Genomic DNA, 16,381 nt, shown 5'->3' on the forward strand with positions numbered 1-16,381 from the left:
CCCCCCCCCTTGAGATCTCGGCAGCTGACCATGTATGTAATCTACAAGGCTGTATGGTTAATTTTTCCAAAATGATTATTTTTTTTTTAAACGTGAATTAATTATGCTTATTTATGCATAAATCATAATTTTTGCTCTAATTCACTAAAAAAGGGTCATAGAATGCTAATTTTTTGTGTAAATATTCTTTATACCATTGCTAACACAATTACTCATGAAAAAAATTTCTAGTTTAAAAATGAATTTCCTGTGTATTACTTTGTTTTTCGATCTTCTGTTTTTCTTTCACCACATTTATAGCACAACCTTTTTGGAGCATAATTACGCTAAAATCAATTAATTTCAGCTAATGAAAGTAAAAATAATCATATCTTTATGAATAAGATGAGAAAATTCAATTTACATTGACTTTGTACACAAAATCACATTTTGGAGCTATTTTGGGTCTGAATTGCACTTCCGTAATGTTGCGTAATTTTTCAACCGCATACATGGGCATCGTAAATTTGGTCTCAAAAGATGCGCAAGACTTCAAAGTAAAAATTCAGGTAGCGGCTCTGTCAAAAAATTTTGCGAAGCGGAATTGTCGTGAAAAAGGTCAAGTGGGTTGATTCAAACACCCCCCCAGCGTTTTAGGGTTAATGGACACGTGTAGTAAACTAAAATAGAAGAATGTTGATCTCTTTTGTATTGTATGTTGTTTGTTTGAATTATAAATAAGAGTACATTTCCTGCTCTCCTGAAACATTTATATGTCTATGATGTGGTTTTTTAAGAAAAATGGAGAGGAGTTATGGTTGAAGATAACAAATATGTTTGGCTTTTTTTTTTTTTGTTCGGGGGGTGGGGCATGTTAGATTAAAAGTAAGATAAAAAATAAATAGTAAAACTAATAAAGCAATATTGACTGGCCTCGGGGCGATACGATATATATCGCCCAAACTAGATTTATACCGCCCGAGTCGTAGACGAGGGTGATATCAATTAAGTGAGGGCAATATATGTCCTTTTGCCCCCAGGCCAGTCAATATTGCTATTATTAACCAAATAAGACATCTAGAGCAAAAATTGTTAAAATTTAGATATTTTAGAGTTTAAGAATGGGAATATATTTTGTCATCTTGAGCAGACTGGGCCTCTGAAATTTACAATTGTGATGTAATTGAAATGACATGTCCCTGGCCTGGGGACGCAGTATCCAGCGTTGTCTCAACTTGATTAACATTGTGACGTATAGCACTGGGCGGTTCAAGGATGCGTACAAAGCACGTAAGAATACCCAGATGTTAGCTCTGCCTTATTGCCCGCTTTTTCAACGTATTTTCTCATTGACTACTTGAGCGGGCAATTAATTGGGTCCGTGGATAAACAATTGGAAACTTATTGACCGACCATTTGATCACAGTCATAAGCAAGCAATAATATATAAAAGTTGCTCTGCTCAGATGTCTGATACGGTTAATAATTATCTTTAAACTTGATTCAACACTTCACCAATTGTAGTGCAATGAATCATTTACCAATGATAGTCTTGTTGCTTTTTAATGCCTTGTTGCACAAATAAGCATTGATATATACTGTAACATCCCGTAAAGTTACATTTGCATTTCTACATTTTGGGCAGTGAAGTTGATGTTGTAGCTTTTTTTAACCCATTAAATGCAAATGATGTTTATCGCATACCTTCAAGGAGAACACAATTATTTGTGAGTGGCAATAGTGTCATAGAAAATGTAATGCTTTTGTGTCAGGGTTCACATTATGTGTTCACAAGGGAACTTGAAATTTGGATTGTGATCCAAATTTTTAATAAAAAAGAAATTACCTTTTCACGTTAAGCAAAGAAATCAGATTCAAATAGCAAGGAAGAAAATTGCATGACCAGAGATTGACCCTGATTCAAAAAGCTAGATTGACAGAATTACAAAGGTATCAATTGTTTATAATGCGCTGTTCATCATGGGACAGGATGTAAAGTCACTTCAGTAATTGCAATCACATGCATGATACTCGGCAAATTATCACAATTCTGAAAAAAACCGCAAGACCTATGATGATGATTGTGAGTTTTTTAAACTGTTCTGTCCACTCACAGAAAAAGAAATTGCATCGCGACTGATTTTTCAAATTTCTTGGTGTGTGAGCACCACTATTGCCCAAAATTTAGTCTAATATAAGTTATGATGATGGAGTTATCAGCTGATCTATCATTCATCATTGGTATGTACAGGTTTTATCAGAGTTTCAGGTACCATACAAGTATGAATACAACTAATATTTAAAAGGTATATATGTTAGCATACAATTTTATTTCTGTCATTATTTTTATTATTGTCTTATTTCTTATTATTTCAGGGGAATTTTTTAACCTTTCATTCAGCATGAATTTTTCGACAAATCAAGCTTTCCACTTGAAAACGTGTAAAAGTGGTTCACTATAATATAGATTTTTTTTCTTATGTATTATTGAATTGATTATTCGTAGAGTTTCAGTAATGATTGCTTTTTAAATATTAATTTCTGGCATTTTTCTTAACTTCGTTGTTGCCTTTCACATTATTGGACCACATCAGGATGCGGTAAGAATGAGATTAAAAAATAACAGAAAAGGTTCTCAATGTCTGCATGGATAACAATTACCCCCCTTGCCTTGCTGTGGTTATTGGTGTGTCGGTGTCATGTATGTGTGTGTGTGTGTGTTGTGTGTCACACATGTTTGTCTGTCTGTCTTAACATTTTCACCAGTCCATCAGTGCATTTATTAGTGAAGTGTAAAGAGAGAGAGTAGAATAGAACAAGCATGAGTTAGTGTGCATGTTATTAGTCTTTAACACAAGCTAATACTATGGGCGGTTTCAAACGTGATGGATAACCAGGGCTCCGTAACACAAAGGTTTGCGATGAATTGCAAGTATGAAAGCACCGCACTGATTGGTTCCCGGTCAGTAATTTAAACAGAGTGCTCGTGCAACGACGATCTTGATTGGTCATTGGTATTTAGCGATTGATTGCAAACCTTCGTGTTACGGATCCCAGGTGGGTGTTTCATAGGGCAGTTGGTAAAGTTACAAGTGACTTTATGCACGACTGTACGCATGACTGAAACATGTTGTTAGGTGCAAGGTCTTCTACACAGAGATATGTATCATATAGCAATTAGCATGAGAAAGGGTCACCAGTCATGCATGAAATCATTTTTAACGTAATGACAGCTTAAAAAAGCACCCACCGGTGATGATCAAGAACACGTCATTCAGACGTTATCTCCACTTGTAATAGAACATGTTTAACGCTCTGCATCGGCAGGATCATGACATTTGACGTGTCACGGTACACCATGCACATTGTCCAATGTACATATGTCACTTTGCTAATAATAGCTCACTGTCTTGCATGCGATCCAAGGAAAAAACAGTGGTGATCAGTGAACACCATTTAGATGTTGCATCTTATTATCCATAGCACACACATGGATGCGAGTGGTGACCAATCACCAGTCGCTATAAAGGAGCATTCAGGTATCTATCACCACTGGTAGTTGATACCGTCTTTATTCTGATTTGCGATGACGTCTGAAATTTGAATGCAGAAAACTGCATACTCTTGGGCTGTTCTAACTTCATATCTCAAAACTTTAAATAAATTTGAGACAACTCAAAAAGGCTTGATTTTAAGGGTCGTTGCATAAGTAGCGACCTCCTTTTGCTGAGTAACAGTTCTCTACAGGAACTAGGAACTATTTCTAGACAAATACAGCATACTGGTACATTTATCTGCTTACATTACTTGATGCTATACCAATTGAAACCTTGATTATGATTATTGATTAATGCCATGACAGAGAAGGGGAGAGGGAGAAAATGGAAGAGAGAAAAAGAGAAGTGTAACAAATTTTAAAAGAAGAGTGCACTTAAGGTGAAATTCAGAGGTTAGGAGTATGAAATGGAAACCTTAAGTACAAGTTTCTAACATCTCAAAAACCTTAATTATGAGTTTCTAACATCTCAATATTTGTAACCTGCTTTTCCCATAATTTATATAAGTAGCTTCATGCTGCCTGTTATAAAGGCTTATGCTTGCTTTGAGTCACCAGTTATGAATTAGTTTTTTTCAGCATTTATTTACATTTTTCTAATATTTACTTTCTTGTTTCTACATGTACTTAAAGGAGAATGAAACCTTTAAAACAAGATAGTTTGAGTGAAAACAGAAAAGTCAAAGAAATAGATCAACAAAAGTTTGAGAAAAATCAGTCAAATAATGAGAAGGTTATGAGCATTTGAATATTGCGATCACTAATGCTATGGAGATCCTCACATTGGCAATGCGACAAAGATGTGTGATGTCACTTGTAAACAACTCTCCCCATTACTGTAGTATATATTTCACTTAAATTGCCTCTTTTATCACATCTATCAGTAGATCTTGTGTTCTTTCTATAGGAGAGCATGTAATACAGATTTTTAAAGAGTACATCATGGATAAAGAGTTTGTATCATCATAAGAAAAAGCAAAAAGAGACATTTTGGGGGTATTTTATAGTCCATCAAAGGAAAAGTTGTTCACATGTGACATCACACTGACACATCCTTGTCGCATTGCCAATGGGAGGACCCCCATAGCATTAGTGATTTCAATATTCAAATGCTCATAACTTTCTAATTGTTTGATTTTTCTCAAACTTTCGCTGATTTGTTTCTTTGATTTTTCTGTTTCGACATAAGCCAACTTATTCCAAAGGTTTCATTCCCTTTGATAAAAAGGAAAAGAATTATTGATAGTAATAACGTCATCTTCCCTATTATTATCAAGATTTTATAAACACACTTCCGTTAAGTTCAGTATATCATCATAATCTTCATCATCATGTATATTTATTGGTATGTAAGACTTCCAATATAGCTTTAGACAATTATAATTATCGTCATCATGTATGAAGAGTGCCAATGTAGCTTTAGACAAGGTGTTGGATAAATTCATGGTCTTCCTGCATAAAAACTACAATGGTATTATGGTAACTTTACCTTTATATAAACTGCCTTGGAAGCCTTGATTTTGATTGGCTGCAGATCCATGCTACCATGTTACTATGGTAATCACCATTGGTTGTAAAGTTACCATGATAGTAATTTTTCTGCAATTCGACCCAGATTAGGGATTTGGTGTGCTGGTTATCGATGGTTATCAATGGAGAAAGTGTTGCACTATGGTACTATTGTCAAATAGATGATGTAGTAGTGATACAAGGTGGCTGAGTGGTTTGGGGGAGTGGTACTCTACCCTTTGGGTTTTGGGTTCAAAATCAACCTGGAGGCCTTATCATCGAGCTGTTCATAAGTTGGACATGATTTTTCACATAACTGCAGAGACCATTTTTGTTTTATGAATCCCCAAATTTTCCTCTCACATATTGGGTGTGCATTTCCAAGAGTTGTAATTGGAAAAATATTTTTTTCCCATTCAGGTGCTTGTTAACAATGATTATTTTAATCTACAAAGTCCAGCTGATGGGATTATTTATTAGTGTCCTATTTAGGTCACCAATTAATTCGGTGGATTCCGAATACCTTGCGCCATCTATCGGTTGCAGCGGACAGGCCATTGCTAAATCTGGGGTCGACATCACGTGCAGGCCCAGGCAGCGCACATTTTTAGTGTATACCCAGTTGTGTGTCCGGACGATCAATTTAAGAAAGTCATTTGGAAGAATTTACAAGTGAAGTTTCATCAATTTTTAGTACAAAATATTAGGAAATATTATAGAGAACAAAATAGAAGATGATTACAACTATTGAATTCATATTTTTAGTGTAATCCAAAGACAAAAAAGAAGGCTTCAAAAATATTAAGTGTCCGGACACCCGCCCCCCATCCTACTTTTATGTGGCTGTGATGCTTCAAAAATGAAAACCATATGGCACAAAGCGGAAGAATTCACTGAAAACGGTCCTAATATTGCAAAGAAACATACAGCAAATTTCTCTCCCACCTCCTGGAACGCTGGCAGCATAATTGCATGCATGCACTAGCACGCTCATCAATTTTTGACTTTTTTCCATGAGGCATTGCGAATTTCGGCCTGTCCGCTGCAACCGATTGGTGGCACACCGTATTGTGAAACCACCGAATTGTGTGTATAATATGAAACACTGCCCTGATGTACAAATTTTCTCTGCCAGGTCTTTACATGTATAAGTTGAAAGCTAATTTTACCTGGGTTGATTATACATGAATACCATTCATCCTTCTTTGATTTAAACCAAGATCACTTGCCTTTAAAAATGGCTAGTTGTCTGGACTTTTTTAATTTCTAAATAAATGATAAACGAAAAATCCATATCTTATTGTTTGAAATAGAAATATGAGAGTAGAAATATTCCGAAAATCCTTTTTGCCCAATTGATCATGGGCCCGGCAGCACTGCAGTGCCAGATCGACGAGGCTTTATCCCTTAAATGTTGAACACCAAACAGGGTAGCAGCAACTCCCATCTTTTTTACGTCTTGGTCTGATGCGGCAGGGGTTTGAACTCCCGACCTCCCGGTTGTGAGACGGATGCTCTACCAACTGAGCTAACACACCAGTTAAAACACAATTACTTGTGTGTAAGCATGCAATCAAAGGACTAACGGTTTTCAATCTTATCTTTGGGACTTGGACCCATTCCATACAACTTTTTTACCAATGAAAGGTTGTAAGCTTCTGTTATAAGCTTCTGCAATGTTGCTTTTTATTAGAAAAGAGCATCGTCATAGATTTCTAGCATCTATGAAGGGGCTCTGGTAATGATGATGAATGTCATATCCTTAGGCTGTATCATATTGACTGGTTTGCAATATCAATAGAGTTATTGTTTATTTCAATTTTACGACTGATGTCAGAACATATGCAATAAAACAAAATTCAATTGATTGTAAATACAGGTAAATCTGCCAAAGTTAGATCTCTTGGGACCACACCGTTGAGGAGAAAATCGACACAAAATAAACAAAGAATGCATTTTGTGCATACACAGGTCTGGAAAAGTCCCAGGAGGGGGGGGGGGGCCACTCAACTATATTGCTGTACGCACACATGACCACAGGTTTAACAAACCCACCCAAACAAGTTTTATCCATTGGTCAATTCTCTACCCTATTCAAGTATTTACATGTGAATTTTTTACAATTTTGCCCCCTAAACAAGTATAATCCGTTAAAAAATATATGTTTTTTACCCCACAACCATACCATTTTTGCCTGATTTTGGCCCTTTTAACACCCTAAATGCATAACGCGCATGACTCGCCATGATCAGCAAAAAGTACCCTTTTTATGCATTTTTAGGGTCGCATGTGTGTGTATACAGCAATATAGTTGAGTGCCCCCCTCCCGGGAAAAAGTGCTTTTACTTATATGATTATTCCACTTAAAAATGGAAGATCAACTTGAGCAAACTTAAATATAGGATCTCTTAATGTTACAATGCCTGAAAAATGTTGTCATAATAATTAATTAGTGTCATTGTAATCTTAATTCATGATGTGTTGTGTTTCTTTTGCCTGTGTAGGTCAACCTTCATGGAGAGTGGCTCTCATTCCTTGGTGCCCCCTGTATCAGCAATGGGCCATCGTATGATGCCAGGGATAGATCTACCAGGACCAGGACCTCTCTCTATGTTCCCAGACTACTCCTCACTCCTAGGCCTGCATTCCCTCCCTGCTAACTCCTCAGAATACCAAGGTAGGCCTACCATTCGGTGACACAACTTTTGCTCCTGGGACAATTTCTCTGGTCTTTAATAATATCTCAGAGGGCATATGGTTAGAGTTTGGATTGTAATAGAGTTTTTTTTTATTCAGAAGAGTGTATAGGGATTCAGGTTTATTTAGTTTTGGAAGTTAGATTTTATGTTTGGTGTAACATGTAGATTTTTTATTGGAACAACTGTCGCCAGAGCGAATGCCATGGAACCCTACGTTCATTTGTACTTGTAGGTGATGGACATATACAGTGCGTCCCAAAAAAAACTATACACTTTTGAAATGGCTGCCAAATAAAAAATGTAGCACTTTGGGGAAAAAGACTTACATATATGGAAAGCTAATAAAATCAACTTTCAAATAACACCAAAAAATTGGAAAACTATTCATGCTTGAGCGAGCACTGCCCACTGAAACAAAGGGTATGAAAATTAGGGTGGGCTGGAATTAGCCTTCCAATTTCTTTCAGGTTTTTTGTTTGGTACATGCAAAGTTGAGGGTTATTTGGTGATTTAAAGATCAGTTGTGATCAGTTTGTTGATTGTGAAAATTTAATGCGTTATTAAATTGAAATTTAATGCATGAGTGATCATGAATTGCAATATTTAGTGCAGCATTTTGTCTTTATCATGTGGATCTCAACAATGTTCATGACAGTCAGGAGAAGAGGGGGTAATATGACTTAGGTAGGTGAAGTATGTTGATGGGATAAAGGTCAACAGAACATTTAGCTACCCCTCTCTCCATCTCACCCCCCCCCCCCCCCTCGCTTCTCTCCTGAGAGACTAAGCTCGGCTAGGCTGGGCAGGAATTAGCCTTACAGTTTTTTTGAGTGGTTAGTCCTTTGGAACTTGCTAAGCTAAATTAATGAGTGAGATAAGTTTTGGATTCTTAGGCAAATTTCATGAGCTACTAAATTGAAATTTAATGCATGAGTGAACAGGAATTGTAATTTTAGTGTAGCATATTCATCTTGTGGACCTCAGAAGTGTGTTCGTGAGAGTCAGAGTAATGTGATGGTACCTGTTACAAGTGAGAGGGCGAGATATGCTAAGACTTGGTTAAAAGGGCATTCCTCTTCTTTTTGTCCTTTTACAAATTAAAAGTCATATGTACTCTCCCCTCTCCACATCTATTTCCCAGCCCCCCCTCCCTTCTCACTTTGTCTCACTTCCTGGATTATAGCCTATTCAAAACTTATAACTGCCAAGTGACCGGTGGCTGATGGTCAGTTTTTTTTAATTGAATGATTACCAAGAAATTTAATGATTATGATGATTAATAAAATAATTTATTTATTGAAAAAAACCCTGAATGTTTGATTGATCACATTGCACATTGAATGAGTTGATTTACTGATAAATTGTTGATTAAATGATTGATAGGACAAAGTTGATGCCCCAATTCAGAATTATTCATTAAATCGACATTCTGCTCTGGACTTCACGCGTACATGACAATAGCCATCAGTCTCTCAACAGGAGGGGAGGGCGGGGAAGAGGGAGGGGGCGGGGGCTGAATGTTCTGTTGACCCTTATTCCATCAACCTACTTCTCCCACTTAAGTCCTATCTCACCCCCTATTCTCCTGACTCCCATGGAAACATTGCTGAAATCCACATGATAAAGTTGAAATGCTGCCCAAAAAGAGATCCAATTAATAAAGTTGAAATACTGCCCAAAAAGTGTAATTTGTGTTCACTCATGCATTAAAGTTCAATTTAATAATCTATAAAAATTTGCTTATGCAACCAAACTAGTCACGGTTGATCATTAATTTATCACAACGCCATCAACTTTGCAAGTTCGAAAGGATTTGCCTCTCAAAAACTGACATAAATTGGAAGGCTAATTCCAGCCCACCCTAATTTTCATACCCTTTGTTTCAGTGGGCAGTGCTAGCTAAAGCATGAATAATTTTCCAACTTTTTGGTGTCATTTGAAAGTTGACTTTATTGGCTTTCCATATATGTTAGTCTTTTTCCCCAAAGTGCTACATTTTTTATTTGGCAGCCATTTCAAAAGTGTATAGTTTTTTTTGGGACGCACTGTAGAAGAAGAAGTACACTGCCCTTCTTTACCAAAAGGAATCAAGTGACAGAAGTGTTTTTTTCCTGTAAAAGAGCAATTGTGTCCATCATTTACATACATACCAACACATTATTCCATTGACTAGACATGTTATATAAGGATCAGTGTTTTTATACAAAACCGTGTGGTTGACCCAACATTTGGAATTTTTTTAAGGGGTGGGGGGTGGGGGACTTTCTTAATAAAAATGAATGTTTGTAAGTGCATGATTAAGTTTCTGATGTTTATCATTACCTTACTTCTATCTCATTTCAGACTTGGACCTTTATTCTTTGCTTCAGAGTGATAGAATCCAGGTAAGAATTGGAAATAAGATTTAATTTCCTATAGCTCTGATTATGTTTATTACTTTACCATTTTTTTTTTTTTTTGGGGGGGTGGGTCCTCCAGTGTGGCCGAAAGAAGTTGGTTTTGAACAGACTTATGAACACATATGAGTGTTTTCAGAGTCACAGAGATGATGGCATTAGACAGACACCTCATTTTTGTTCGCATAATCCATTGAATGGACCTTTATTTGTTGAAGCCTGCAACTATGGCCAATATTGTTTGCATTGTTTTGAAACCGATCTTCTTTGTGCATATCATATCCACTCTCATTCCTTGTAAATTAATTGGGGAAACATTCAAGTTCTAGTATCAGCAAGTTGTTCTAAGAAATCCATTTTCTTTGAGGGGATCGTGGACTTTTGCATACATTTCTTCATGGGGGGCCCAAAAAAAATTAGAAGATACCTTATTGCGGGATATTTTAGGGTATCTGATGAGACTTTCAATTGTTCTCTTTCTATTTTTAATCTCAGTACCCACCCCCTCCCTACTACATTGATCAGCAAGGAGCGAGCCGTAGCAGCAGCGTGGCCACCAGTTCTACAACAAGCAGAGCTGGTAGCACAGGCAGCGGTCATGGCATAGGACCTCCTGACGTCATCCCTCTGGACTAGACCCTTCTGCAGACTTAGTTCCCTTCATATCCTGTTTGCATCTGCTTTAAGCAGTGTACATGTAGGGGGTAGCACAATGGTCACATCATTGTACCTCCTGTTGTGATCTGTCTGGACTACTCTTCTACCGTAGTCCCCTCCATATCCTGTACATGTCCATCACTAGCAGGACAATGAAGCACTGAATCAGCTGAAGTTGATCCTCTGGACCAGGCCATGTCCAACCCCAACCCTCAAGTAATACAATCATGTTAATGCTCAAGACTTGATCAAGACTCCTTAAAGAAGTACCGCATAGGTCCATTACCTCGCCCACAGACCTTTGACCGTTAGAGCAGCAGCAGCTCACCAAGGCAATATGTTCAAGACATTTTGCCTCGTCTCTGGACAAGTGCTTCTTCACTCGCCACATTCTTTGACCAGCAGAGTCACTGCTTAGACAGTACAGTGGCACCTACATATTTAATAGTCCTAGACTAGTCTTGGACAACAAGTGCTTCAAACATATCCAACAGGTCTTATAAACCATCCATCTATACATTAAGTGTCTTGTTGTGAGAGAGATAAATATGTGAAGTTGATATGTTAGAAACTAAACATGGTATTTGATCAAACCAATCTTAATAAACGGAAACTATTTGACAGCCTTACTGGAGCATCTACAGTCAGTGGGTCTGAAGACTTACGGCTGTACTGTCAAGATGTTTTGCACAATGCACATGATTTCATACCTATAGTCATCCCATGGGCATTGATATGAGAGCGAATGCTTACTTAAATTGTACTCTTTCTATAATCACCTTTATTATCAGTTTAGTTCAATATTACTGACAAAACGGTCGGGCTGGTTCCTGCTGGCATTCAACATCAGGCATTTTCCAGAGATTTCAGTTAATTAGATTTAACAAAGATTTATTACTTGCACACTTATCAGAAATTGATCCTTTGTCATAGAAGAAAGATTTATTGTAGAAGCCAGATTCTTGCAGATATCCTCTTCTGTTTATGGCATTTTCTACGATGGAAGTCAAAACCTCAAATTATGCTAAATTTGTTCAAAATTGTAATTATGTTTATGATAGTTTGTGTGATATTTTTTATGATGCAAATAATGGCTTAACAAAAGAAAAACTTACTCTTCATGTATTTCCATGCATTTTGCTCTATGTATGGGCAGCCAGAATAGTCATAAAATCTCAAACATAAGATATTTGGTTTGTCATGATTTTTAGAACCCAATAACACTTTGAGATAATATGTGCACCAGATTGCTTCAAACTTGTTTACAATAAGTCTATGAACATAGAGAATATAATATTATCAAAATTAAGAAAAATATTGATAATAATACTACTCGTGGCTACTAAGAGTTAAAGGACAAGTCTACCCCAACAAAAAGTTGATTTGAATAAAAAGAGAAAAATCCAACAAACATAACACTGAAAATTTCATCAAAATCGGATGTAAAATAAGAAAGTTATGAAATTTTTAAGTTTCGCTTAATATCACAAAACAGTTATATGCACATCCTGGTCAGTATGCAAATGAGGGAACTGATGACATCACTCACTATTTCTTTTGTATTTTATTATATGAAATATGAAATATTCAAATTTTCTCCTCATTGTCCTGTGAACAAAGTTTTATTTCTCTCTGAACTTGTGGTATTATCATTGTTTAACATTTTATGGTTCAGTCAAGTTGGTCATTACTGTCAATTCTGTAAAAATTGAAATATTGTATAATTCAAACAATAAAAAACAAAAGAAATAGTGAGTGAGGGACATCATCAATTCTCCCCTTTTCATGTGACTAATTTGTGCATATAACCATTTTGTGAAAAAAAAGCGAAACTTTAAAAACTTTCTTATTTTACATCCGATTTTGATGAAATTTTCAGTAATATGCTCTTCTGATTTTTCTCTACGGATCCAAATCAACATTATTCTGAGGTAGACTTGACCTTTAAGCTATATAAATGTTATAACTTATACATCTGTTCAGAATATCTTACCTCTGAGTTAGTTATGAACAGACATGTTAAATATGTCTGAATGAGCTTTGTAAAACCATTGATGTTGTTTGAATATCTGTGATATTTTATGTTGTGCCTTTTATTTTATTGTTTTTACTGTAAACAGATAAAATGGTCATTATTTTACATTGCTTTATGAAAAAGTAAATGTTCAGAAATACCACTGTACAGTTCAGTAGCTATCAGGTTTTTTTTTTCAATAATCAAGAGAATTTAGTTTTGTTTCTAAAGATTTGTAAAATAATTGTTTCTACCGTCCTATAGTAGCTTTCAGACAAATGTCTGTGTGATTTTTAAACTAACATTGTGCTTTTGATTAATATGCCAAATTAATTTTTAGTTGAATCTTAAAGTTTTGATAATGATAAAGCATTTAATCCACAGTCGTCTAAAAAGAATATAATTTCATATCTGTTTCAGTAAGATTTATCATTGCATTTCTACATTCAGTTTGTAGCATATTTTCCTAGCTACTTTTTCTCCTAAAAAAAAATAAAATCAATTTATAATGTGCAATGTAGGCTTAAATGATATGATGAATGAAATAATTCAACTGTAAAGTCGTAATGTTTAATTTTTTTAATCCCAGTTTGGCAGAAATATTGAAATTAAGAGAAATGGTAGTGCTGTAGATGTATTACAAATGCAATATATTTGATACATGACTTAAATGTATATTGTTACACAAATTCACAAGATAGCAATTGTTACTGTCTTATGCCATTTATTGAAATTGCAGGTAGTTCTTTTATTTTAAGGAAAGACTGGAAAATCTGAGGGCAAGATACTGTTATACTTTTAAAAGTGATCAATAACTTAGAAATCAAATCAATTTTTCAGTGATTGCCTTGGTTCTTGTTGATGTTTCTCGTGTTGAGAGTAATGAACTGTTTTATAACATGTTGTGTATTTTATTTACCTGGTATTTGTATATTTGCATTTTGAATATTGCCTTTGTTTTGGTTTTTTTTTTTAGCCACGGTGACAGGATTCTTTGGAAAAGAGAATCATTAGCTGTAAGTGTGCTATAAGTTGTTAAAATGAAAGTATGAAAGAATGAGCATTATTAATCATGTCACGACCCATTTTATCGTCCCACATCAAGAAACCAGATTTTGGTATTGACGTTTCTTTTCCCTGTACATTTTCCATATGCTCTGAATGTAGTAAAACGTGGATGTATCAATTATATGTGTATATTACTTTTTAATGTCCAATGTATGAAGGGTTCTCACATTTCAACATATATCATTGGTATTTAGAAGAATATTTATTATTTCTTGCATTAGTAAAGGAAAGGAGCTGCAATAAATGTAAGTACCTCATTTTATCTTTGTCATGTTAACATTGCAGTGTTTTGACCCATTGATAACTGGAGTTATGCAGAACTATTTTTGTGTAAATAGTATTTATTATAAGAGAATAATGCATTACAGTAAAGTGTTGAATTTTGGTTGTATAAGTAATAGGATATGAATTTATCATTGTCTCAAAACCCTTTGTAAATCTTGTTTTTTGTTAAGTGATTGTGTATTATCTCCCCATGTGTACCATTCTTTCTCAAATTCTCTCTCATATTCACAATTTAGGATTTTTGCTCTCTCTATTGCTCTTCCTGTCTCTTATTCTTTTATCTTTTTTTTCTTTTCTATTCTGTATGTCCTCATCTTTCAATCTTTCCTCTATTATCTTTATTTCTTCCTCTCCATCTGTACCCATCATTTCCTGTCTCACTCTCTTTCCCTCTCTCTCTTCCTTGCTCTTCCTTTTCCCTACCGTAGGAGGGGGTGAACAAAGACAACAAAAGTATACATGTATAGCATGTAGTAGGACAACATGTTTTAGTTCATTTAAAGGTCATAATAAAGTATTCTGTGAAATCTTGCTCTCTCTCTCTATAGTTTTCTAATAATATTCCTTCTGAAGTAATTCTGCTATGTTAGCAGTTGGGCAACAATTTGTTCTTATATGAAATTTAAAAATGGATATCAGAAAGTGTTTCCTTTTTTTTTTTGCACGTTTAACAGTTTGTATAGTATTGAATTTGCACGAATGTTCAAAGTTTTAATCATGAGAGAATTACTGTATCCTTTTTTAGTATCCATCGAAAAGAGTGCACGGTTTGACCGGATGGACAGTTTTGGTCTGCTGGATGATATGTTTAAATGAAATAAAAGTAGACAAAATGGCATACATATTTTAACATGACCTTGCGCATGTTATATAGATAAAAATGGTACACAAATATGTACAACACAAATGTATATAAGTTAATTACATTAACGCTAACATTTTTGAGATACTTTATTCTTGGAATTATGCACATGATGAATTTCAAATGATTTAAGTCAATGAAACTTCCACATATTATATTTTGAAAGTACCCAATTCATTATGCTCATGAATATCTATTAGAATATACATTTGATTTGTACAGATCGTCTTTAAATTAGAACATCCTTGTAAGTAACGTGTGATTTCAGTTACATTCGTGACGTCTGTTATGTATACATTGGAATCCTCTTTGAAATTGGATCATTTCCCTCATTTTTTTCCAGTTAAAATACCTTCTCTTTGAAACATCAAAACCATATCTGATAACATTTTACCTTTATGAAAGCTGTGATTTTTCCTTTTTTGTTCCTGAATTAATTGATCTTCAGAACTTTTCGATTTTACATTTCACCATTCTTCCTGTTTAACAATAAAGTTATTTCCAATTTTGGAGACTTTGTGGCAATATTAAATTGCAATTTTCAAGTTGACCGATATGCTCTATCAAAGTTCTTACAGGATAACTGCATATTGTGGTCCATATTTTTTCCTGTTTGGATATATGAAGTTTCACATAAACCAAATGTACATTTGAAATTCTAATTATGTTGATATGACAACCTGAAGAAGATTGACAATCCAAGCTTTGAAGATGTAATCAGTTGTATGTTTGTTTGTATTTTATAGATGGGATATTTGTATATATAATTCAATCAGAATTTTGTTGGGCAGTAATTCAAGATGATGAATATTAATTGGATTTGTACAGGTATTTTACAGATATCTTCTTCTTTTTTTGGCAGTTGGAGAAAAAAAAATATATCAAAGCAGATGTAATATAAGAATGTAGACAGAAGCAATAGAAATGTGGTCAGCCATGATTATTTTTATCTTGAATATCGCAAATGGGTCTGGTGTTATGGTAACTGTTCACATTTGCCATCTTTTATGATTTGTCAATAACAAAAGATTGGTTTATAACTAAACTGCTTCCAAGGAAATATGTGTTTTTGCAACAGGCATGAAAAAATATTTTTCTGAGGGTCTAAAATGAGATAAATGTTATGCATTTGATCTCTTCTGTCATCATTTTACCTCTTTGTATATGATTGAAACCTCAACGGCTCCTGATACAGTTACATTTATCTGATGTATGAGCAAAAAATAATAAAATTTCATGCATTTGCAGTGATACAATTAGAAAAAAATACTTGAAATCAGTGTGAAAGGCTACGATAGTTATGGGTTTTTAATATGAAGATCAAGTGGTATTATTGTGGATTTTTGAAGGTCATTG

General features: G+C 34.9%; 1 protein-coding gene across 1 annotated transcript; it reads left to right on the forward strand.

Moving 5' to 3' along the window:
- Positions 1–6,564: 6,564 nt before the first annotated feature.
- LOC129262177 (uncharacterized) lies at positions 6,565–14,305 on the forward strand. Its single transcript, XM_054900237.2, has 3 exons — positions 6,565–7,721; positions 10,087–10,127; positions 10,635–14,305. The coding sequence occupies exons 1-3, from the start codon at positions 7,559–7,561 to the stop codon at positions 10,773–10,775; spliced, it is 345 nt and encodes a 114-aa protein (XP_054756212.1). The 5' UTR covers positions 6,565–7,558; the 3' UTR covers positions 10,776–14,305.
- The last annotated feature ends 2,076 nt before the right edge of the window (positions 14,306–16,381 follow it).

This window comes from Lytechinus pictus, chromosome 5, assembly GCF_037042905.1.
Source record: "Lytechinus pictus isolate F3 Inbred chromosome 5, Lp3.0, whole genome shotgun sequence".
In the NCBI taxonomy this organism is placed as follows: Eukaryota; Metazoa; Echinodermata; class Echinoidea; order Temnopleuroida; family Toxopneustidae; genus Lytechinus; species Lytechinus pictus.